This window comes from Glandiceps talaboti, chromosome 5 (genome assembly GCF_964340395.1).
Source record: "Glandiceps talaboti chromosome 5, keGlaTala1.1, whole genome shotgun sequence".
NCBI classification, from domain to species: domain Eukaryota; kingdom Metazoa; phylum Hemichordata; class Enteropneusta; family Spengelidae; genus Glandiceps; species Glandiceps talaboti.
In genome coordinates, this window is record NC_135553.1 from 13,105,918 (window position 1) to 13,130,461 (window position 24,544).

The 24,544-nt window shown below is 36.1% G+C and overlaps 1 protein-coding gene across 1 annotated transcript in view; it reads right to left on the reverse strand.

Annotated features, from left to right (window-relative positions):
• Nucleotides 1-11,715: 11,715 nt before the first annotated feature.
• The window catches only part of LOC144435372 (glutamate receptor ionotropic, NMDA 2B-like), a 48,377-nt gene continuing 35,548 nt past the window's right edge, over nucleotides 11,716-24,544 (reverse strand). The window contains exons 3-8 of the mRNA XM_078123968.1: nucleotides 19,553-19,755; nucleotides 15,194-15,507; nucleotides 14,128-14,253; nucleotides 13,284-13,504; nucleotides 12,729-12,889; nucleotides 11,716-11,911 (exon numbers count right to left, since the gene is read on the reverse strand). Of these exons, the coding sequence (XP_077980094.1) occupies nucleotides 11,716-11,911; nucleotides 12,729-12,889; nucleotides 13,284-13,504; nucleotides 14,128-14,253; nucleotides 15,194-15,507; nucleotides 19,553-19,755 (1,221 nt within the window). The remainder of the gene's footprint in view (nucleotides 11,912-12,728; nucleotides 12,890-13,283; nucleotides 13,505-14,127; nucleotides 14,254-15,193; nucleotides 15,508-19,552; nucleotides 19,756-24,544) is intronic.

The window sequence follows — 24,544 nt, forward strand, 5'->3', positions numbered from 1 at the left end:
ACTACGATAATTTCGTGAAATTTTACTTCCGCCTCTAGAGACAGGGACAATTCTTCGATAAGGTAGTCAGACGGACATATCGATCTTTACATGGACGACTCATATTCAAGCAAGACATACGCTGACCGTTCCTTTCCAGGCAACTGCACCAAACAATTGATGCAACTTGTTTCATTTGCTTATTCATGTGCAATCTATGTGTATGTGTTGAGTCAAACTCAATCACGAACTAAATGTAGAACCGTGCGTAGACGTGCATATGTTAATTGTAGGGTCTCGGCGATGAAGTCCATTTTCATGATTTGATTTGATTAGATATGACGTAGACACTTATTTGTACCATTTTCTATTTTGACAAATGGGCTCATAAGTATTCATCGTATATATTTTGCCGTTGGCTTTCAGGTCAGTTTTGTTCATTTCTAAACATTGGCGATAGCTTTAGAATACTAAAGGAAGTATACGACGTATACAGAAAACACTGATCAGGCAGTGTATTTTATTGAAAACGTCATCTCTGAAATGTATATTTTCACCAATTATTTATCTATACTTTCTCAATTAATATGCATGAATGTACGAAATGTCAATTCACACAGGACATTTACCTTTACGGTTACTCCCTTCCAGACAAAATCACACACAGATTCATGATCATACAAGTGAAAAAAATGCATCAATCGTTTCAAGTGAAATCTGTAGTGAAAAATAGCTATATTGTATGCATTTCATTGGTACTACAGGCATGAAGTCGCCAGTGGTAACACTATACTTCGTCGTCGTAAAACTTTGCATTTTTGTGAGAGCCAATAACAAATTCAGGCGAGAAAATTTACACTTGACTTTAAAGATGGATATGATTAGCATTGACTTGTAGTCTAAAAAGATAAACAGCATAAAATTCATCTTCAGGGAAACTGGTATACCACGAACACTGCATGCTTTCAAGATAAACATTTCTTCATATAAATAATAGCTTTTAGCAAAACTAAGCTGATAAGGTTCAGTGGTGCTATAGGCATGGTGCGGTGCCTGTCTGTCTGTCTGTCTGCATGCTTGCATGCATGTATTCATACATGTATGTATGTATGTATGTATGTATGTATGTATGTATGTATGTATGTATGTATGTATGTATGTATGTATGTATGTCTGTGTGTGTGTGTATGTATGTATGTATGTCTGTCTGTCTGTCTGTCTGTCTGTCTGTCTGTCTGTCTGTATGTATGTATGTACGTATGTATGTATGTATGTATGTATGTATGTATGTATGTATGTATGCGCGTACGAGAGAATGCTTATTTCATGAGAATGCATATTATTTATATAGAGATAAATGCTACATTAGGGAATTGGCAAATTAATGTGAATGTCACTTCCATGCAAAATTATTCCTGGTTATTACGTTTCACTGTTAAAACTGATAGTGAATATTTATTGCGTTCTTAATGTGGCGTAATAAACTGATAAAAAGATAAAATATGAAAGTTGCAGAAAGCCGTAAATAACTGAATGTTCCTCGTCAGAGCCTAATATAAGCCATATCCCCTACGATCAATGAATGAAGTTGATAACAAATGCTGAAACTAGAATTTCAAAGGGAATGGCTGATAATCAATGGAAATGTAATCGAGGCCACAGCTGGATTCTCTAAAAGTAATTATGCAGTTTTAATATTATTAAAATGTCAGTCTTTGTCAGGTTCTCTAAGAGTACAAGGATCTCGGAAATATAATAAGGTATTTATTAGACCCCCTAAGAGCTTTGCACATAGGCCATACTTTAAGCCGCCTATGTTATATTATAGAAAGAACTAGTTGTCGTGCAACATAAGCTGAAATGGACTATGCATTTCCATACAATCTTGGCTTTCACTTCTTATATGTGAATTGGGTTGAGTTCTCAAGACGGTGTACTTTATATCTATTTCATAGATATTACAAAATCGTTAACATGTAAATAGCCGTATCTGAAACCTTGCTTTTCAAATTGATGATGATAAAAAGATTTGATTACGTGTGTGTGTGTGTGTGTGTGTGTGTGTGTATTATGTATGTATGTCCATGTATGTATGTATGTATGTATGTATGTATGTATGTATGTATGTATGTGTGTGTGTCGGGGGGGTGTGTGTATGTATGTATGTATGTATGTATGTATGTATGTATGTATGTATGTATGTATGTAATTTATGTAAAACATGCATTCGTGCGTGTGAACGCGTTATTACGGTTATATACATTGCCGTATGTGGTGTGCCCATAACATGGGTATAAAATACCTACCCGAAAACTAAGATCCTGTCAACGTTGTTACCCGTTATAGGACTTTTGAAGACAACTGAAAAGTCTACAAATACGATCATCCAGTTGTCTAACGATGTCACAAAAGCATCAAACTCGAGCAAACTCTCTTGACAAAGTAGCTTCATATGTTTTGTGACAGCCATTGGTTAAATTTATTGTGATTATCAACAGGTAATTATACGGTAATCACATAATGTCCAGACCTTCCGGAATCTAATTAGATAAAGTCATTACTGATGTGATGAGACGCCGATGATAATAAAGAATTGAAGTTGATACATTAAATATACTATAAGTTATACAGTAATGGTGATAGGTACATTAAATCGTTTGAAGACGGAGTTACCCTGTCAAAACAACTGAAGTCCGAATGTTTATCGAGCTTTTAAGAGTTTGTTTACGTTCCCTTTTAACGCAACGTTCGGAAATGTTCAAAATTACTATCATTTCCAATGCACGTGTTCGAATTATATCTTCAGATGATCATCATCATATATTTGTCTCTTTAGGGTTTATACAAATTTTCCTATATTCCTTACGTCTCATTTTTACTTAATATTTTTAAAATATATCATTTTAGAATATTGGATAAATGTTAAGATGCAAAAAGTCATAATGTTAAAGCCGATTGACAATGCGCTTAATCTCGAAGCTCAGAAGGAAGGGGATAAATTTTATTGTAAGATAAGGTGATTAGTGAATACACAGTCACAATACTTGGCAATCGGACAGTTTGAGGCTATTTCTTTTTAAAGAGATATGTCTTGAGAGAGTGACGGAAGGATGTAATAGGTTACCAAAACGATCATGAAGAAATAGGGAAAATCGTAAATATCTGTATGGAAACTGCTAAAGGAAAACAGAATATTTAGCGAATATAAATGTAAACACACGTAATTGACGGCATGCCTGCTCTGGCAATGACGTATAAAGATTAGAGAATTCTTTAAAGCATTAACAGTCGCCCATGGAACAAAATGGTCGACTTTAGTATCAGATTCCGTTTCCCTAGTGTTCAGTATATAACACCCACAACGCGAATAAAGTGCGATGCCATGGCAGTTTGAATTCCCTGCATTACATTGATTATCCACATTGCTTCATAGTTACCCCTGCTGCATTTTTAAAAAAAATACACGAGGTACAATTTCACTCTTGTTGAAGAATCATTATTTTATTTATTTTCATAAAAACATAAATTTCATTTCTATATGAAAAACAGCATACAAAATTACGTAATGAGCAGCCCTGTTTTGAAAAATGGCAAAATTGTGTGCTTCAATGAAAGATTATTTCATGGCATATAGTCTTACTAGTTAATGTATGTAAACATTAAAAATCCGCTTCTTGTTCTTTTTCTCCTGACAACATTCTTAAGATCAGATCTACAACATTGTGTTTTCCAGGATTCCTCCCTGTATCTATGTGTGAATGATGACTTATCGACAGTCAGGGAAACAACGGAAACTGTGCTATCGGGATATCATTGTCACCATATTGATAGTCAGATGTTTTACTATAAGCTTTTCTAAAGCAGCTAAAATCAAAACAGTTTGCAAGAAATCGAACAATATGTTTTGGAACAGTTGGAGCAAAGAAAATGCTGCCTTATTTCAAAGACAATTTCAGAAGAAGAAGAAGAAGAAGAAGAAGAAGAAGAAGAAGAAGAAGAAGAAGAAGAAGAAGAAGAAGAAGAAGAAGAAGAAGAAGAAGAAGAAGAAGAAGAAGAAGAAGAAGAAGAAGAAGAAGAAGAAGAAGAAGAAGACGACGAAGAAAGCTAATACAAATAGATACCTCTTTAAAACTTGGCTTTAACTTTATACTGTCTTGTATACTTTCCATTGGCACACATTCACATTAATCAGGTAATGGTAGTTGGAATAAGGGAGGATGGTTCAAAATCACATCATTGCCGACTGGATGGATAATGACTGCAACTATACGTTTGTGGGATTTGTAATCATATGATACTAGGTGAGTATAACATGTATGAAAACAAGAAAAAAAAGACCTAATATTTCATTGTTAAAAAAGTATGTCTTTTGAAAAAAACAACCCGGAATTCACTTTTGGTAAAATGCTTTGTAGTTTTGTCGCAGAATCTTGTTCGTATATTTAAACATGTTATCGTGGTAGTCTCCACCAGAGGATACAATGACTGCTTTCAGTGCAAAATAAAGTGTATTCATAATGGCGCTGGATTGGATGAAGACGGAAGATTCAGCAGTTCAAAGATCGTTGACATATAAAACTAGTGTACAATTATGGTTTTTTTTTCTGTAACGGGTAAAAGGAAGCAGAAATAGTAGGTACTAATGATGACGTGAATGTCAGGGTATCATATTACATATGTCTGTTTTACGATTTCTTATGTAAGGTATCGGCAATACATCGATTTTGAAACATCCTTGTTATTATATTCCATGCTGGCTCATCACATGTGTCGACAAAATATCAACATGTCTCATGTTTCATCTATAATATACGACTGCCATTACTTCCATGCCAAAAATGACAACGTCATATCGTCATATTGTTCCTGCACAAATTATCTGTAATTACGGATATGGAACTGACTACGTTTTACTGTAAATCCCAATATAATGAGCATAGTGTACATAAATTCAATCATATAGCCATACATGGAGTGATAACCGTACTAAACCTAAAATAAGATCATTGAAAAGGCAGAGTTTTTAAAGCGACATTTTATTGCTTGTTCCTCAGCATTGCATTAAATACTAAGAAACGCCTCTTACTTTCCATGTCTGTTCTTTAAGTATGTTATAAGGGAAGTTTGTATTAAATCTTGATAAATGCCAATATCGTATCTTATCGTATTTGTAAGTTACTTATATATCTTCAATACATAAACATTGTTCTCAAAATACCGTTTTAATTGTTTTTTACACATTCACTATGGAAATAGTAACATTTCGATACTTCCGCACACGTGTCACATAATCTCCATGATTCCGTTCGTGACGTACTTGGTTTGTTAAATACTGTAAAACTTGGGTCACTCAGAAGTAATCCATCTCCAGCTAATTACTTATTGTATAGTTCAAACGCGGCTGTATCTTGAATTCAGTCATCAGTCCAATGAAAATAAATAAGAAAGAACAGCATATTGAATTTCAAATTTGAGGTATGTGGCATAACAAGTTCCAAGCTGAGGATAACTGTATATCAGATTCCGTTTGTTTAGATAGAACTGGCAATCGCTGTATTTGCTGTGCAATCTGTCTTAATCGTCTTCTTGTAGACCACGCCAGCACCCCGACAATCGACCTTGACGAGAGAGATAGTCTTTTTGTTTTGCCTGCTATGAATGAAAAGAAAACTCAAAGATTTGATGGAGCTTTGTTTTCCAGAAGTAACATACTTCAAACACGTGGCTGGAATCTTCTCTGTGTTTGTGCTGTCTCCTTTCAATATGGTAGAAGAATGCTGGAGGTTCATGGTTCTAGAAACGTCATAGTCATCGTCACTTCCGGTTCTACTGTTTACGCTAGTGACATGCGCACATGAGCAATAGCAGCCATCATGAATTGATTGCGCTCCTCTAGCACATCGTCGACATTTGTACTATATCTGCCATCAAATTGAGGAGGAGTTACAACTGTACATAACAAATCGAAGGAACTAGTTGATGCGAAAAACAAAACAGCATTAGCAGCACAACAGAATATAGTCAACACAAGCGTATGCATTGTTTCAATGTCGTTTGCGGCGGTTACAAAACTTACGAGCTAAGCTACATTCTTCACCTTAGCGTTTGATTTCAAAATAGGTACAAAATCTGAAAATTATTAATAGATTTGAAGAAAAATGATAAATAACACGTGGAAATAGAATCAATTGAGGAAAAGAAACTTGAATCCCCTTATATTTGCATATGTTTTCTAGAAACCCAAATAAATTGCTAATGCATCGCAAATTTTTGTTTTGAGTTTTTTCTAAAAATCAACATTGTCTTATAGTTTGTATTTGTAAGGGAAGACCAATTTTATTGCGATAACATCTTCATCAGACTGTCGTTTCTCGGTCAACAACCTCCTCACTCTCCTCATCACTGTCACTAAAGTTTGCAATGTTCACACTGTTCCTCGCGTGGTTTTGTCTAAATGAATTAATGTTCCTACTGATGTCTTCAAGACTATATATACTGCCTCTTGTGGTACGTTCCAGCTCTGACGAAGGCATGGGACCGTTCCTACTGAAGAAAGATTGGAGGAAAAGGACAGAACAAAAGAGAAGACATTGGTTATTATTGTGTTTTGTTACCTGCAATGTATAAAATGGCCCATTGAAAGTACTTTTGTTAACCCATGAACTTTACATGTCAGGACCCCCCCCCCCCCCGACATGAAAGACTTCCAGTGTACGTCGACGAATCAATGTACCAAAATTACGAAAATATCGACAGCATCGAATACAATGAAAACTTGATTAGTAGAAAGAAAGTGCAGACTGGTTTACCAGAGATTATTTTACAGCGGAAATTATAATCGCGTTAAGTTTTATTGATCACACTTGTCTGAGAAGAGTCACCTTCAACCAAGGGTAACGGAGACAAGCAGCATCTGTACAACTAGTATCATCAGCCAAAATTGTTTGTTCTTTCCAACTGAACGTGGTACTAATTTTATAAATATCTTATTTACACTGATTCTTTTAATTGTCTGGCATTGACAAATTGCTACATTTTCTTCGAGTTTGAGCTATGTACAGTTATTTTATACTAGTAAGATCATCACCATTTGTATACACTGTAACAATATATACTTTTTCATGCAGGTCAACGATTCAAACGTAACAAAATCTACTTCATATTGTTTTGTCCAGCTAGGCAATAATATTGAGCAATATTAAATGTTTGCACGATATTTGGCATGATGCCAGGCAATGCAATTGTAACAATGTTTATAGTAAGAATGTTGTCGAGTCAGGCAGATTTCCATATTCATATACCAAGAATGATATGATGCCCAACTAAATGGTATTGAAGTATCATAATGTTTCTGTTGATTTATAATGGTCTAACTTAGATACGACTATAACGATAAACATGAATCAAATCTGAAACAAAACGTTGGCTGGCTAGAGAAACTCATTATCTGTCGTAACAAATATCATACCAATATTGCTTCTTTAATCGTCTGGCGTCTCCATGCTGACATTTTTAATTTGAGATAGTCAATTGTGGTTACAAAGGTTACGATTGTACTTCAATCATTGTCATGCCGGAAAAAAATTGTAGACATGTCAATTAGCTATTTGTCAAGTTAGACGATAAGATTTAGCAATGTCGCTGGCACATTTGTCTGATTCAGACGATAAAATGTAGCAATGTGGTAATATTTTTGTCGCTCCGGAAGACGACGTTTTTATTCCAAGTTTCGCGATTTCCGTTGTAACATTATTAAAGGTCACGATGTTTCTTAAACATACTTCTACATTATATCATTCTCGAGAGCCAAACCATACCCCCCCGCCCGCTTGCGGATGGTGCCGTAAAGGGGCATGTGATTTTACGACGATGCATTCACGTATACACTGTGAATTGATTGTTGTGTATTTCAAGACTGAAAGTTATGGATGTACAACATATTAACAATATGAGAGAGTACTTTGATCCTTCGATATGGTCCTTGTGATATACGATCTCAGATTTATCTTATTAGGCGGTTGATTTACAGACGTGGAGACAGAGGAGTGGAATCAAGATATTGTGATAACAGACAACAGAAAACTCATTACTCTGTAGACAAGCAATTTACGAGTCTGTGTTCTGTTCTTGCTGGATTGTACATACAAATTGAAGAGATGTATATGACCTCCGTGTTTTGAAAGGATGTTCGACTGAAAGCACTTTAGTATGAATTAATTAATTTCGTTTTTCCCAATATATCCATTACACAACTTATACAGAATGTCTAGACATAGTCTTACTATGACGTAATTTTCGTGGATAGGTCTGTACTGTGATGATTATTTCAAAGTTATGTTAGGTATATAATTAAATATTCTTGAATGTCTAAGTGTTTATGAATACGACCACGTGACATTTACAGTCAACTTCACCAAACATGCCGAAACAGAGAGAGAGAGAGAGAGAGAGAGCGAGAGAGAGAGAGAGAGTGTGTGTGTGTGTGTGTGTGTGTGTGTGTGTGTATGTATGTGTGTATGTGTGTGTGTGTGTGTGTGTGTGTGTTTGTGTTTGTGTGTCACAAATGTATTTGTGTCAAGTTCCATACAATATTCAATTTGGTAGTTAGGGATAACACCCCAGGCACTCCAACTCAGGACAAATGAAAACAAATGGACTTAATTAACTGTAATACAATGTTACCACTAAAAGTATTTGAAGTATGACTGCAGTGACAACAAAGTAAGTTGGTCTGTCTGAGGTGATGTCTTTAAATCTACCAATATTGTATGAACCATGACAAAAGCGTGTGACACGGAATGCTTCGGCGAGGTTGGGTGAAATTGACTGTGCAATACCTGCATGCTGTGTTCACAGTTCGTCGAACTTAAATATATTTGGAGGTTTTTAGTTTTGATACTATAATTTTCACTGTAGTCTCATCGCTACATGTTAAAATATTGAGTTCGGTCTATCTATCTGTCGATTTAATACAAGAACCGCGGTTCTTTGGACCTTCAAAATGTCAGTCAATATAAATCCAGACGACTACGACGACGATGAACCACGATGATGAATTCGAATTTCAAGGCTAAACGATAATTTTCGCCCAGATACGCTTGAGGTGTTGTCATTTTACCCCAGTAACATTGCAAAAGTTTTCTGCTAGTATTGATGAGCACACCTTTTCAGACGTTTAAGTACCAGCATTGTTACCTTGAAAAAATGCATGACCATGAGTAAAAATAGTAACTCTGTAATGAATCGTCATCGTTGCAAATAGAAAGACGACGCATAGAGCTACATACGACCTATGATTAGGAGGTCGTTCGCTCTTCCTAGAGCGAGTGATGACCTCGCTGCCCTCAGCACACATATTCATGTAGCGACACATATGTCAAACACGTACGTAACTTAAATGGTACAATCCTGAACACACTCGCCTCGCGGCGGGCTATCGAAGCCAGGGGAATATTTGACTGCGTACAACTACTTACGAATGCCAGTTAAGTAGATCTTCTAACTGATGTACTCTGTTTAAAGCTTCTTCTAACTCGTCATGCAGCCTTCTGCAATTTCTATTACCACAGGTCGAATGGAGACTATGGTGCCTATACATTCTGTCTGCCATTGCCTGACAAAAAAGGAAAACGATATATATAAAATAAAGAGAGAGAGAGACAGACAGAGAGAGACAGAGAGAGAGAGAGAGAGACAGAGACACACAAACAGACAGAGAGACTTTATAAAGAACGATCTGGAGCTACCAGCGTGTTAACCATAATTTTCAACTATCAAGTTAACGTCAGCTTTCAAATTGTTAGTGTTGAAAGATGTCGTCAAACACACGTTTGTATTTTTTTTTAAAAATTTGAGGGCGGGGGGACGACATAAAACTGGTACATACGTAGGTCAACGGAAACGTGTGACGTTCCATACAATTGTTGCTGGCATGCCACATATACAATTTGTCTGTTTGCAAACTAGAGAAACAAAATGAGAAGAATTATCTAGATCTGTTTTTACAGAGCTAGTCTAATCTAAGCATTAGGAGAGATGGTGCAAGGACTATAATATTGTTCAGCATTTACCCTAGGCCTGTCATATCGACAAGTCCCCTTAATAATTTAGGAAAAGACGATATCACCGAATTAAAAGTACAATTTTTATGTTCACATACCTGTGCAACCAAAGAGACCAGCTCTTTCTTTTTCACCCTCTTCTTAAACCTTTCCCTGAGGCGTTTGTAGAAAAAATGTTCCACAAAGAATACAACAACGCTAACCATGCAACCCCCAAGAAGCAAAAGGAAGACACCTGACGAGTGTTCAAGCCCTAGAGGTTGCCGTTTGTTTTCCCGTTTGTCGTCACATACATTAGTCATCCATTTGTCCGCAACGCTTTGAAGATACCCTGCGAAGTGTTATCACAAACGTTAGAAACATTGCAATTTGCATGGCAGAGTATTTTGAACTGTGGTTAAGAAGTAGTGTATTTATTTATTTATCGACATATGTAAAGAATGATCATGATTGTTATTTGTGTTGCTACTATTCATGTTTTCATAGTGCTTTTATTTATGGCGATATGTTGTTCTGTGTCATATGTTCTATTATGCTACGCTGTAAGTTATTGTATATGTTGTTATGTGGTGTAGTGTCGTTTGTCGCGCTGTGTCATGTCATATCATGTGTCCTGTCGAGTCGTTTCGTATCATACTATGCCGTGTCATACCATGCCGTGTCGTGCCGCGCCTTGTCGTGATGTGATGTGATGTGATGTGATGTGATATGACGTAACGTAACGTGACGTATCGTGTCGTGATGTGATGTGATGTGATGTGATGTGACGTGTCGTGATGTGACGTGTCGTGTCGTGTCGTCACGTGTCGTGTTGTGTTATGTTGTGTTGAGTGATGCCGTGTAGTAATGTTCTTTGTGATATAGCATTTGTAAGCATGTTGTTCCATCAGCGACGTGATGTTGCCCAAATAATGTCATTATACTAGTACTGCCATGACAGAACAGTGTCTACGCCATGTGATACGCTCAGTGAAATGGTGGCGTATTAGAATGTAGAAATAGGTCAAGTGTTTTATCTAAATACTGACTTTTTCCACAACATGGTTATTAAAGGTGATCTGAGAACATTGATGTATATGAAATGTGGAACTATCGAAATTTAATTTGCATATGAATGGGTTACATCCATAATTGCCTGACTACAAAAAAAACACGTCATCTTGAGATAACGATCAAAAACGTTTTTTCGGCAGACCCTAAGTCACATATTTTTTCCACATTATATGTCTTCATTCATAACAATTTTGGATGAGATCAGCAAAGAAACAACAAAACATTTGGAAATGTCAGCAGGGCGTTTGAGGAATATCTCATTTTCAAAAAATAAATGTTTTCACTTGGCCCTTCAGATCTGAGTCTGAGCCAACTTTAATTCATGTTTTTACCACGTTATTGTTCAGAGTAAATTTTGACCTTTTGTGAGGTCATCAGAAATCACACATGAACAAAATTAAAATTATTTTTTAAAAAGTGAAAAAGTGAAAAAGTGAAGTGAAAAAGTGAAAAACCAACACAGTTGGAGTTAGGCCCTTTCAACACCCACATCCTCACATCTTCATATTCAACAGATGTTGTAATATATGTACGTGACGTTTCGCTCAAACTTTGCTGAGCTGCCTCAGTAGGCATATTCCTATTGGGCCTACTGAGGCAACTCTGGACAGCTTGGTTGATACTAAAGCAACTTACCGGTATCAATATATTTCAATATTTGTTGGTTTATTGGTTCTCTCCAATGTGAACCCTTTGTCAATGCCATGACATACCCAGAGTGCGCTACCGTCTCGCCAACAACTCGTAGATCACAATCTTTATCCTTTGCCGCTTGGTGGCGCAACATAGCCGCTCCATAGATGAAGGCGTCTATTTCACTGAAAGCAATAAATGGAAACTTAAGTCAGGTTTATGAAAATAAAGATGACCTTAACTTTGATGGGTGTTAAAAAATTATGCGCATAAACTATTTTCGGTAATTATTGCCTGCTTGATAGTTGTAATTTACTGTAACAATACATGCTATTTTTCTCGAATGAATAAAGCATTAATGCTAGTAATTCAAGACATACGATATCTCATCATCTCTGTATGTTGAGGGCGTGCTATCACGTACATTTCGTGCGTTTCAACTGTTTAACTATTTCACTATGGTTCTGCACGTAGCTGTTGAAGTGATCTTAAGGTAGAAGCTGGTGTGGGGGTCAATTTTCCCTCTCCACACTTTACTTCGCCTCACGCCCGGAAAGCGTAGCCCTGCTGTATTTGAACAGATAAGAAAACTGGGGCTTCAACTTCTAGTTTTCACCGAAATTGACAATAATTTTAATATTCCCATATAATAGAATGAACTCGGCACATTTGGCAGCCATATATTGGACTGTAATTTAAAACGAATTATAATCTTCATTTTAAAAAAAATGTCCAATGACCCCTTCATTTTAATTGAGAGCGAGTTTGAGTTTTGTTGACCAAAGTATCAGTTTCATTTATAAGGTACATCAGATGTTTATAACCGGGCAACAGGTCGGCTACAACTTAATACTACATTCTCGCATACCGGAGTTGTTATTTCATCCGTGACAATGCGAAAGAAGGCGCATTTTGGAAGGTGCCGTAAAAGAGGCCGTGGTTTACAACGATGCAATACTGTAATGTTCTTAGAAATGAAAACTACATGTGTGTCTTACTTACCCTGTTTTGAGTGCATCCACAGCTTCTGATGCATTCTCCTTATTGAGATTCATCATGTGTGCATCCATCTTCTTGTTGGTTTTTTTAATATACTGTTCAATATTTGTAGATTTGACCGTGGCATATTTCAGCTGTGGATTTGCTGACTGTGGGTATTGAATCTGCAACGTATAGGATAGATGACACATTATGTTACATGATAAAATTCGATATCTATAATCATTTTGATAAAATCTAAGACAGATACATTAAAAATAGACAGGCAAGCAGGCAGATATACATACATACATACATACATACATACATACATACATACATACATACATACATACATACACACATACACACACACATACATACACACATACATACATACATACATACATACATACATACATACATACATACATACAAACACATGCACGCACGCACACACACGCACGCACACACACATACACACATACATACATACATACAGACAGACAGACAGACAGACAGACAGACAGACAGACAGACAGACAGACATATACATGTTATGTAGATAAACTAATTTACCTTTTTATCATTGAATCCTGAAATTTTATCGTGAGATTTCTCTTGAATAAGATGTGCAACTAGATTTGCAGTATACATAGCGATAAATATTAAGCAGAAACAACCCCACATGTTTGTCATAAATTTGGCAGTATAACTTTTAGGAGGTTTCAGTGGCACAGTATTGTTGAAAAGTAATGCCCAGACGATCCAGAAAGAGCTTCCCAGAGTAAATCTTGAAGCTGTAGGGATGAAATATATTGATGATATGAGACATGAGGTAGGAGCCACAGTTCAACTCCAGGCTAAATATTATGGAAATTTGATTGGACGCCGCTACAGTTCATTAAATTTCAATATTTGCAAATGAATGTATACGTTTCCATTTAATTTGTGTGGATATACGATAGACGATAATATTCAGCTGTTTTAGTAAGATATTTCTCGAGTCAAACTGTAAAATGCAATAATGTCGGTAAGACTTTGTCGGATATACCAAATTTTTGTTTCAACGCATCATGTACAGTCAGTTTCAAGTTACAGTTCATAGGCTCCCAGCTATTTGTTCCAACCAGGAAGAAACCAATAACAAACTGCACCTGCTAAACTTTAACTTGAAGATGGTTAAGAATGAATGAATACAGTTTCTTGTGAAATTGTGTCAGCTAATATGTGTCACCAGACATACATCAACTGCAGACGTCAAAACATTGGCGCCCGCATTAGTCGCGTAGACCCGCGTCTGATTGCAGTGTGTTGAAATGGTTTATTTCAATAAATGTATAGGCTTTTTATTGGTTTCTGTACGGTTTTATCAAGCTTAGCTGGTGTATGGTATCTTGAAACGGGCTGTATAATTACTTACGTCTTGGTTCCCAGATGTTTCTGTCGTAACCTCCAGGACTCAGACATTCGAACATAAATATAACAATCGCCACCAAGTTAACGGTAAACAACGTTAGAAAAAGCCACACACCATAGTCAAACGGCGCTGAAATTTTGAATCAGAAGTGAAATTATTTCAAATTGCCTGCCTATAATTTCATTGTCCATGATCATCAATTATTTTATTTCCTTCCAACGGGTGAAAAGCTTTTTACTTCTTGGTTTAATAGAATACAGTTCTTGACATTGTTTATAACACATAGACATGTAGACTCGGGGATTTGACCTAGAAGGTTTATTGTCCCGAGGTCACCGCTAAGTGTGATGGAAGGCGAGTTATGCTCCAGGTCTATATTTGTTCTTCGTTCGTTCGTTCGTTCGTTCGTTCGTTCGTTCATCCATTCGCTCGTTCGTTCGTTTGTCTGTCTCTGTCTGTCTGTTTGTTTGCTTGTGTGTGTGTGCGTGTTTGTTTGTCTGTTTGTGTGTTTGTTTATTTGTTTGTTTGTTTGTTTGTTTGTTTGTGTGTGAGTTTGTTTGTTTTCACGACATATTAACTTAGGTAGAATGACCCTCGTGGACCCATTTCCATGAAAATAAACATTCTTATCACATGAAATCCTTATCCTTTAGTGTTAATAAAAGAAACGGAGTTTACCACTTTGTTTTCAAGACATTTGACAGTAGTACACCCCAAAGTTAACATATTAATACAAAAATGCATGTTTGAATAAACTTGTTGCGTTTGAATTCATAGGAAATATTCGGGGTTGTCACACCCAATAATTCAAAATAGGTTTGAGATCATGACGTTGCGTTATTAGTATCAATCATAGAGTGCCAACCTGAAATTCTGTAGTGTTATGATTAATCTCAGACTATTTGCTAATAGTGGTCTAATTTTTTTAAGGATAGTATAACTGCTAATTTGCTGAGCATGGGATATCAAGAGATGTGTACCCTATCGTTTGCGCTCTGTACAGGCAAGTCTTACCCTCTTGTGATTTCCAGAAGAGATTTAATCGTTGATAACTTGAGAAGACCCTTACCCAGAAATGCATCTGATGGAACTTGGCCTTCCGACTTTTTCACCATCACACTGATTCCCGTTTCCATGAACGCCACAGAGAGGTCAACGACCTGAGCTCGATTTTGTGTAGCTTGCATAGATGCGATTGCAGCGTCCGCTCTTCCTTCCAATATATCCCCGATCAAACCATCCCAATTTTCATTATTCTCATCGTGTGGCGCTCCGAATCTATTGTCTTCGACGACGTGCAATTCGAAATTGAATTGTAAATCATTTGACAGTTGCGTTAAGATGTCGATGCAGACACCTACACAGCATTCATAATAATATTCCCTGAAATGTGAAAACAAAAAAACAAAAACTTTAGGCAATAATATTAATTTTGTTTTGTAAATAACTATTTTCCCCATAACTATATTTCACGTAATGGAGAAAGCTCTCATAAGCGAAATCACTGAGAATCCAAACCAAAGTCGAAAACTAAAAACAACAAAACACAAATAACAAAACAAAACTAAACACAAGAGATAAAACAAGTGATAGACTCCGAATCTTAGATTAAATTAGAATCATTCTAATAAATGCACGGAGGCAAATTTCATTTTGGCACTTGTACAGGTACGCAAACGTGCACGTGACTGCGGAGAAAGTGTGTGTCAGGCCGGAGAGCTGTGTCATTGTGCTTTGTTACGCGTAGCCGAGATAACCTGTCTTTGACAAACATCGCCACCATGTGGTGGCAAACTGCTATTTACTAAAAAACGTTTTTAATAATGTCTGTTGTTTATTATGTTTAATTTACCACCAATTCTCATCACTGTCTATATATAATTTTATGCATGTATAAATAAAACACGAGAGGAAATTTATGTCCTCTGCGTAACCGTGATTGGGCATCACCATGGTAACTGTGCGTGGTCTTAAATATCGTCTCTTTTTCGCACGCAGACGTTGATGTCACGTCAAGGCCCACGTCAGATAAACAGTAATTTACTGATTGTTTTAAATTTATTGATAGTGCTATTTAATTCCAAATTAAAGGAAATACTACCTCTATTGCAGTGAAAACAGCGTTGATATTCTTCTTCTTTCAAATTATCTTTAGATGATCTGTTAATATCTGTGAGAATTTTGTTTAAAAACATCACCAGTGGACTGGAAAGCAGAGACTAGACTTATATCGAATGGTTTATTAAACCTGGACCATTCTAAAACATTTTAGGCAACAGTCTGACAAGAAATCTTGAGAACCAGTAGAACCTTACACGATACTGATGGATTTCTCGAATTCAATTTAGCTCCCACGTTCTCATTTCAAGTTGAATAAATACATTATTTTCATTTTTGAATATATCACATTGCGCTTTTGATATTGGAAACCAAGCACAAACTCATATAATATCTTAAAAGTATGCATCTAAACCCAATAATCTCTTCGCGCGCAGTCATTTTAGGGGAATTATGGAGTATACGGCACTGATATACGTGAAGTTTAGCGAACATTATTCAGCTTTCGTTACTGTCATATTTATTCGAAAGATGAATGCACGAATATTTAAATAATTGTCCACAGTCAAAGACAGACGGAAATAAAAGTATACACGTCTCTCGCGAAAGATTCAATCTCACAGTCTCATCAGTATGCGTGCAAACCAGTATACTTTTGTACCCTCTGACGTATTGAAATATCATCTCTTTTGACGGTATGTCTTCAAATTTGACGGTTCCGTAATTAGGCCAGTATTTTTACGACGATGGCAACCTTATATATGACAGTACATATAGTGGTACACTCTACGGCTTAGATAATAAATCAAGCTAATATGTGAAACTCTGACACAATACATTTAAATCCCTGCAGTCATTGTATATATCATGTTTCTGTGTTCAATATGTTGCTGTCCGTCTGACATTGTGAGTGTGTTTATATTGAAAAGAGCATATTCCATATTTCATTTCTTGAGTTATATGATTGAAAGATACTTTTCGATCATTTGACTTGAAGATGGCGGGCACTGAAGATCAAAGCTCACTAAAATAATGTGGAGTAGACGCTTGATAGACTTTTGCATGATTGTATTCAACTCTTGAAGGTAAGAAAAAAATGAAGAAATGACCACCAAACGTACAGCAAGATATCAAAGGTGAATTATTCAGTGCGATGCCTGTACAACTTGAACTGAAATGTAGCTTTTAATGTTATAATGACTTTGGCTTATACCTGTGGCTATCGCCATTTCAATTGATGACGTTAACGTTATCGAAGTCATTTGCATAGCTACCATGGAAGACAATGTAGAACAGTTCCATTGGGATGTTTTAATGACCTCAGTGACACAATGATTCCGACATTTAGAGTTAAATTGTCATCAATCAATCGTAATAATGATTATTTGATGATTAATGATATCTGACAAGCATAAATGACCAAGTAGAGACTCTATAAGAATGAAACTTTACAATTGTATTGTGAAGATCACAATTAGCTCAAAGGGTTTGATGAGTGAGAGAGAGAGAGAGAGAGAGAGAGAGAGAGAGAGAGAGAGGGAGAGAGAGAGAGACAGAGAGATGGAGACAGAGACGGAGACAAATAGAGAGACAGAGACAGTCAGAAATATATAGACAACGAGACAGAGACAGACAGACAGACAGACAGACAGACAGACAGACACAGACAGACACAGACACGGAGAGACAAACAGAGACACACAGAGATAGTGACAGAGAAAGACATACATACATACATACATACATACATACATGCATACATACATACATACATGCATACATACATACATACATGCATGCATGTATACATACATACATACATACATACATACATACATACATACATACATACATACATACATACAGATAGACAGACAGACAGAGACATACAGACAGACAGACAGACAGACAGACAGACAGACAGACAGACAGACAGACAGGCACAGATACTGCATACACAATATTGTACAATATACATGTATATAATAAAAGGTTTTGTCAAGTAACATTGTTACGTAGGAATGCTAGTATAAATGTGGCGGTATGATGCTTGGCATAGCATATATAGTGCGAAAACTTTAGCATATGGGAAACCATGGACCAATATAATGAAAGAATAAACCGGGTCTTATTTTTTTTATCGATAAACAGGCAAAATAAAACTTCCACGTACAGCTGCAGTTGCAAAGTTAGTCACGCATTCTACTAGCGCCACCGTCGTTGATATATTGTGATAGCATAACATCTCATTCTGTATCAATTTCTTCCCTAGAATAGAGTGAATGAATTATGCCGACTAGAACACGCACATACAGGAATCGTGAATACAAGGATTAATACAATTCTTTAAAATTCAACGCAAAAATTTACTTTACATTGATTTTCATATACTATCAAGAACAATTCCCCCAGTGTGATATTAGATTCTAGGAAGCTCATTTTAGCTAGGCATTTATGTACACGTGTGTACAGTTTATTATTATATCAAATAAGGATGCCAAGCGAATCGTTATGTTGTAAGGAAGACGGCAACGCGTCGGCTGCGCCGCGTGCGTTGAAATCAAGTAATAATTTCGAAGATGCCTGTATCTGGAGCTTGGAAAGGTCGAGCTAATTTTCTACAAAAATCTCCCCATGTCTTATTTTATCATGATGAAATGTAGAATACGCCGCGGGTTGGTTTTCAGTTTGTAATCATTTTCAATTTTTCGTTGCGCGATTATCGTTTCGCTACTTCAAAAGAATATTGCACAGAAATAACAAGCAATTTCGGTGGAAATGTATGAAATTAACAGTCTTATCTCTTTCAAAAAAGCGGCGCTCACTGATTTATTAAAATGGAAGAAAGGTAACACTAGCATCGAGTTGATATTCGTACAAGAGGTCGTTTTTATCTCCGATCTGATATGGTTATTTAAACCGCTGAATACGAAACATGGCATTGAAGTGATCAAATGGAACGTATTAGTGGTCGCACAGCTGTGCTCCCTCGCCTTCAGGGGATCGGAGAATCACGATCGTGCATACGCAATATTGCGCCTCGAGCATTTCCACTTTGCTTGTATTTCAACGTGACTGGGACATGCCGTTGATAACGCAATAACTTGCGTCATCATGCTTTAGGTGCAAGTACGTTTTTACCCTTCATGGAGAAACGCAAAATGACGCCAAAAGCAAGAAAAAGTTTTTGGGGCGTATATCATTTACACAACAGTCCACCCACACACAAAGAAATTTAATACCCAACTCACACATTACTAGCTTTAAGGGCCCTGTTGTCGTGAATATTTAATGGCGATTCGGCATAAGAGTGACGATGTAGCCGGTAAGATAAACATCAACTCTGATGTGTAGAGGACGAAAGACTTACCCTGTTGCGTTGTTTTTGAGTTTGCACTTTGACCCAACGTGACACTCGCCCTCTGTTGTCGGGATACTCCTCACGAAGGACTCCTCAAAAATTGTCGTTACCCTTATTGTCCTATGAGGTGTAAGGTTTTCAGGTTTGGTCTTTGTGTTGCCCAACCACGTGACTCCATCAACGGCTACTTTGTCTTTGACATAAATACCCACCTAAGACATGAACAAGGTGAAGTTTACAAAGTGAGATATGTCGGAAAAAGACACAAAATATATACTACTTGATACATGCATGTTTTGAAGGGATATCTTGAATGTTAAAAACATTTCCTTAACTAGTTAAATCTACTGTTACTGGTTTTATACCCCGCACATTCAAGAACAAGTTAGTGTCTTTGTAGTGAAATACCTCTTAGGTCACTCGACTTTTCCTCGGCTGTACGAAGACAAATATTTGGGTAATAATATATAATTAGTATTTTTTTTCAATCTGCAAACTAACAATATATTCACTGAAAATTGTTACATTATCAATAGTTAGATATATAATTGTACATGTCAGTTATATATTGGTGTTAAGTAGTAGAGTAACGGGTTGTAAATTCGTGATCGCGTTGGGGCAGCTTGTTTTACGATGCGGACCAAAATATCAGTTTGATTGAATCTGTTGTACATGATTTTGAGTACATCTACATATATAAATAGTTTACCCTGAGGTGATTCAATACTGTACAGGATGTACAATGTTGAAAGTAAGTCAAGTATATCTACCAAAACGGTATAAAAATGTTCCAGAGTCAACTCGTGAAACTTAAAAACACTAGCAAACTAGCAAAATATTCGTTTAATAGCAAGTATATATAACAAGGCTGACACACACACACATACGTACACACACATACACACACACATACATATATATAAATTATATATATAAATTATATATATATACATATATATATATATACATATATATATATATATATATATATATATATATATATATATATATATATATATATATATATATATATATATATATATATATATGGGAGGGGAGCAGATAATACACACTAGCACATGTACATCTATAATTCTAAGTAAAGGAACGTAATCAACACATGAACATACTTTGCCCTTAAATATTTAGTCCATATTGAGAATTATTACATACATGTACTTATTGAAAGTATGCTTCAGACACTATTAGTAGTGAACAATTACCATGAATCTCGGAATAGCTACAGTCATGAAAGATCACCGATTGCAAGCATAGAAAAGATGCATCAACAATGAGTCTCCAATTTGCTGTTATAACCTGTACACCAAACGTGACTTAATACGCATGTATGTCTGGTCCAAAAACCTTGATTAGTTCTCAGGAACTGGTTCATTGGCCCTCATCAGAATCTTTCAAAGTCGATTGTAAATTTTATTCTCACTACTCTTGTTTCAATTTTAGCTCCCCGTTAGATGTGCAGTTTCACGACATTCAAGATATTTCAATCATGTAAAATGTTTTACGTCGAAATTCTGCTAATTCTTCACTGTGTATTTACTAGTTGTTCACAGAGGAAATTGCCTGAACAGTTTGCCTCATAATTTTGACCGTCATGAGCTTGCTTGCTAACATTATATCAATATTTGCATCGCCATTTTATGTAGTTTCACCGGTTGTTGTCAAACGTAAATGTTGACGCAAAATTCTGTTCCTACCTGCACCTGACGATACTTTCACCTATCGTGACGGATAATACAATACAGCATAACTTAAAATTTAAAAAAAAAATGATGAAGCTACAGAAAGTAATGAGAAAACTGTTAGCTACCAAATACCAATATGAAACTTTAACTATGTTTTTTTTAATCCCCTTATTTCAATGTAGTATGAATTGTGTCTTATGGTAATTCTATTAATCATTTCATATTAATTATCAATCTCTGCTAAGCTGATCTGCCACTTAAAATCTCACCATAAACATATATATATTAAAAGTAAAAAAAAAAAAACTGTCCTAACCGTAGTACAAATTAATGATAATTCAACCATTGATACGCAGATTTTATATTATTATTATTTAAGTTTGTTGCTGACATGATTTAGAGTACTGTTTTTATTTACATTTGTCGCTTATGCAATTTGATGTGAACGTAACCATGCCTTTTATTTTGACGAAAGTAATCGATAATTAATTGTCGATTCTCTGTTGCGTAACAACTTACACGAACTTCACTTCTAAAAAGAAAAACTCAGGGTTACTTTATATTTTTTTAATTTATATAATGATGTTGAGGCGTAAATGTCATATGAATAATATAGTGACATGTTATATGTACGTATCTGTGTGTGTGTGTGTGTGTGTGTGTGTGTGTGTGTGTGTGCGTGTGCGTGCGTGAGGCACAGTTTGCGGCTGGCTGACATTCATAGGCCAATTAGGTTGTCGGTGAAGTCAGTCCAGGCACGGCTGCATGTGTTATGATTAGAGATGAAATTTATATATCTGGGTCGTTTACTTGCCATTGGTTGTATTCAAAAGAGTGTGACCGTTACTGAGGGCTTTGATAAAATGGTCGGTGACAGTGTTACACACGGCTAGACGTGCATGTAAAATTGCCTTAGGCCTATGATTGGAATTCATCTAACCTATCTAGGACTGCAATCTTTCTTCGGTTACCAATGGTTTCAATTCAATTGTTCAGCTCCGATTCCGCTTGTATGAGATATATATTAAAACGACATCCATTATTCGATCAAATCGCCATTAGCTGTATGTGAAACTCTTATCTGTAACAACGCATGCGAAAATTCATCAAATAAATGCACCCTTCCTGAAACATTAACTGTGCCTCGGAGGTTTCAGGCCGTTTCTTTACTCTCAAGCGTCATCCAAATCGATGTATACACACGATATATATTGTTCAATGAGTTCTCTGGGACGCCACGCCTTTCTTCTTCTTCGTTTTTTGAAAACTGCAGATATCAAGTTGCCATTGAGTGGTTTTAACTCAGATTGTGTAAAGATATATGCACACGATGAAGACATTTTGGGTCAATATTCTTATATTTTTTATAAACAAAAGCGTATCACTATGTCATTATCACATTAGGAAGCAAACTGGATTGATCAACAAATCTATATTTTGAGAAGTGATCTTGTTCTTTATTTATATCTACGATATAACGATATGACTACCTCCAATACAGCGTAACAATGTTGACCAAAATGTAGTCAAAATGTTCCCCACCCAAATAATCTTAATAATAGTAATAATAATGATACTGGGTTTTTATATAGCGCTTTACCACTCTGTGTTCAAAGCACTTTGCAATTATTACCCCTGGCACGGATCTATAGCGACACAACGGTCATTTATACTTCCTCAACTCCCTGGGGAGCATACAATCAATTTCAGTCTTTTATAAACGCATATGATTAAAGCATTCACATTGCAACCTCTATCCTACCATGTCCCCAGTTATACAGCTGGGTTGACTGAGGCACATGTCCGTCCACAGTCGTGGTTCAAATCTTGCCCAAGGACTTTAGCCGCTCAGAAACAAATGGGTTTCGAACCTGCAGATTCTGAGCCGGCCACTCTAACCATTCGCCCATTATATGACTCCACAATCTACTTTATACTAGTCTACTTTAAGATATAGCAGAACGTTCATGATTGCCAAATCAGTAGTGTTCATCCATTATGAGTCAGGGCGTTGAAAGAGTCCAAAGAGCGGAATTAACCAATCATGGTTATTAGCCTTGGGGAAATTTCAAACCAGGTGCAATTCTAAACAAGGACCATACCTACTTACAAGCATTGTTGCCGAGTTCTTGTTAAACTGTCCAATTATACATTAGACAATTGAAATGAAAGATTAACCCAATGATAATTTTCACCCCAAAACAAAGAAACATATTAATAATGAATAAATAAATACTATGTTCTTTTAAATACCTAATTTTCTTTTTATAGACAAATAGGAGATCGATTGAGAATAATGATTCTGCAACAGAAATCTGACCCATTTAGATTTATATATATATATATATATATATATATATATATATATATATATATATATATATATTTATGTACAGTACTTGGGTGTGTTCATTGATGGCTGTGTGTACACAAGCTTGTATGTAAACAAATGTTACGTATTATTAAGAAAGAACTTTTTAGCGTGCCGGCTTTTGCTGATAAACTCAGATCTGCTATTTAAGGTTGTTGATTTATCGGCGGTTATCATAAAATATTTTCCCCAGAGACATAGTTGACATCGTTTGGTAACATTTGAGTATGAGGAAGCCTGCTTGAGGACTGATAGTTGCATATCGTAATTGGTTTTGCTGTCTTTTAGGTGCCAAATGTATTCACTGGAACAACTACAAGTCTTCATTTAAACTTGATCATAGGAAGAAAGACACTGCGCTCAGTAAATGAACACACCTAAGTACTGTACATAGATAGACTCAGATCGCGTCAATAGTCTGAGACGTAAAGCAGCAGTGAACGACTGCAATATTACGTCTGAAGATCCTTCTAGCGTAAATCCATAATGTAATATCATACTCGTCTTCTTTCATTTTCTGTATGATATGCTCTCCAAGGTGATTGGGCACTCTACTTGGCGACATAAGAATGAAACTCATATATAAACTGTTGTACAGGTGAATGTTATTTGAATCTCAACATTTTAATAATATCACCATGTGCCCACACGTGAATGTATGACATGCGTCGTCGGCAAAAGAAGATTTAACCGCAAGGAAACTGCATAATAGATGAACTCCGTATAATATCGAAAATTGGGGATTACTCCAGCTGCAGCTGAATCTTTGCGTATCGATAACCAATCAATAATGAAATATTGAGTTTGTTCTTAGCTCGATTTGTCAATAATGTATACGTCCTATCGATATTTTTGAGGGTGAAAACAGATTTTCCAACGACAAACAATCACACTCAATGTATTCATGTTGTGCATGTGTAAGGCGTA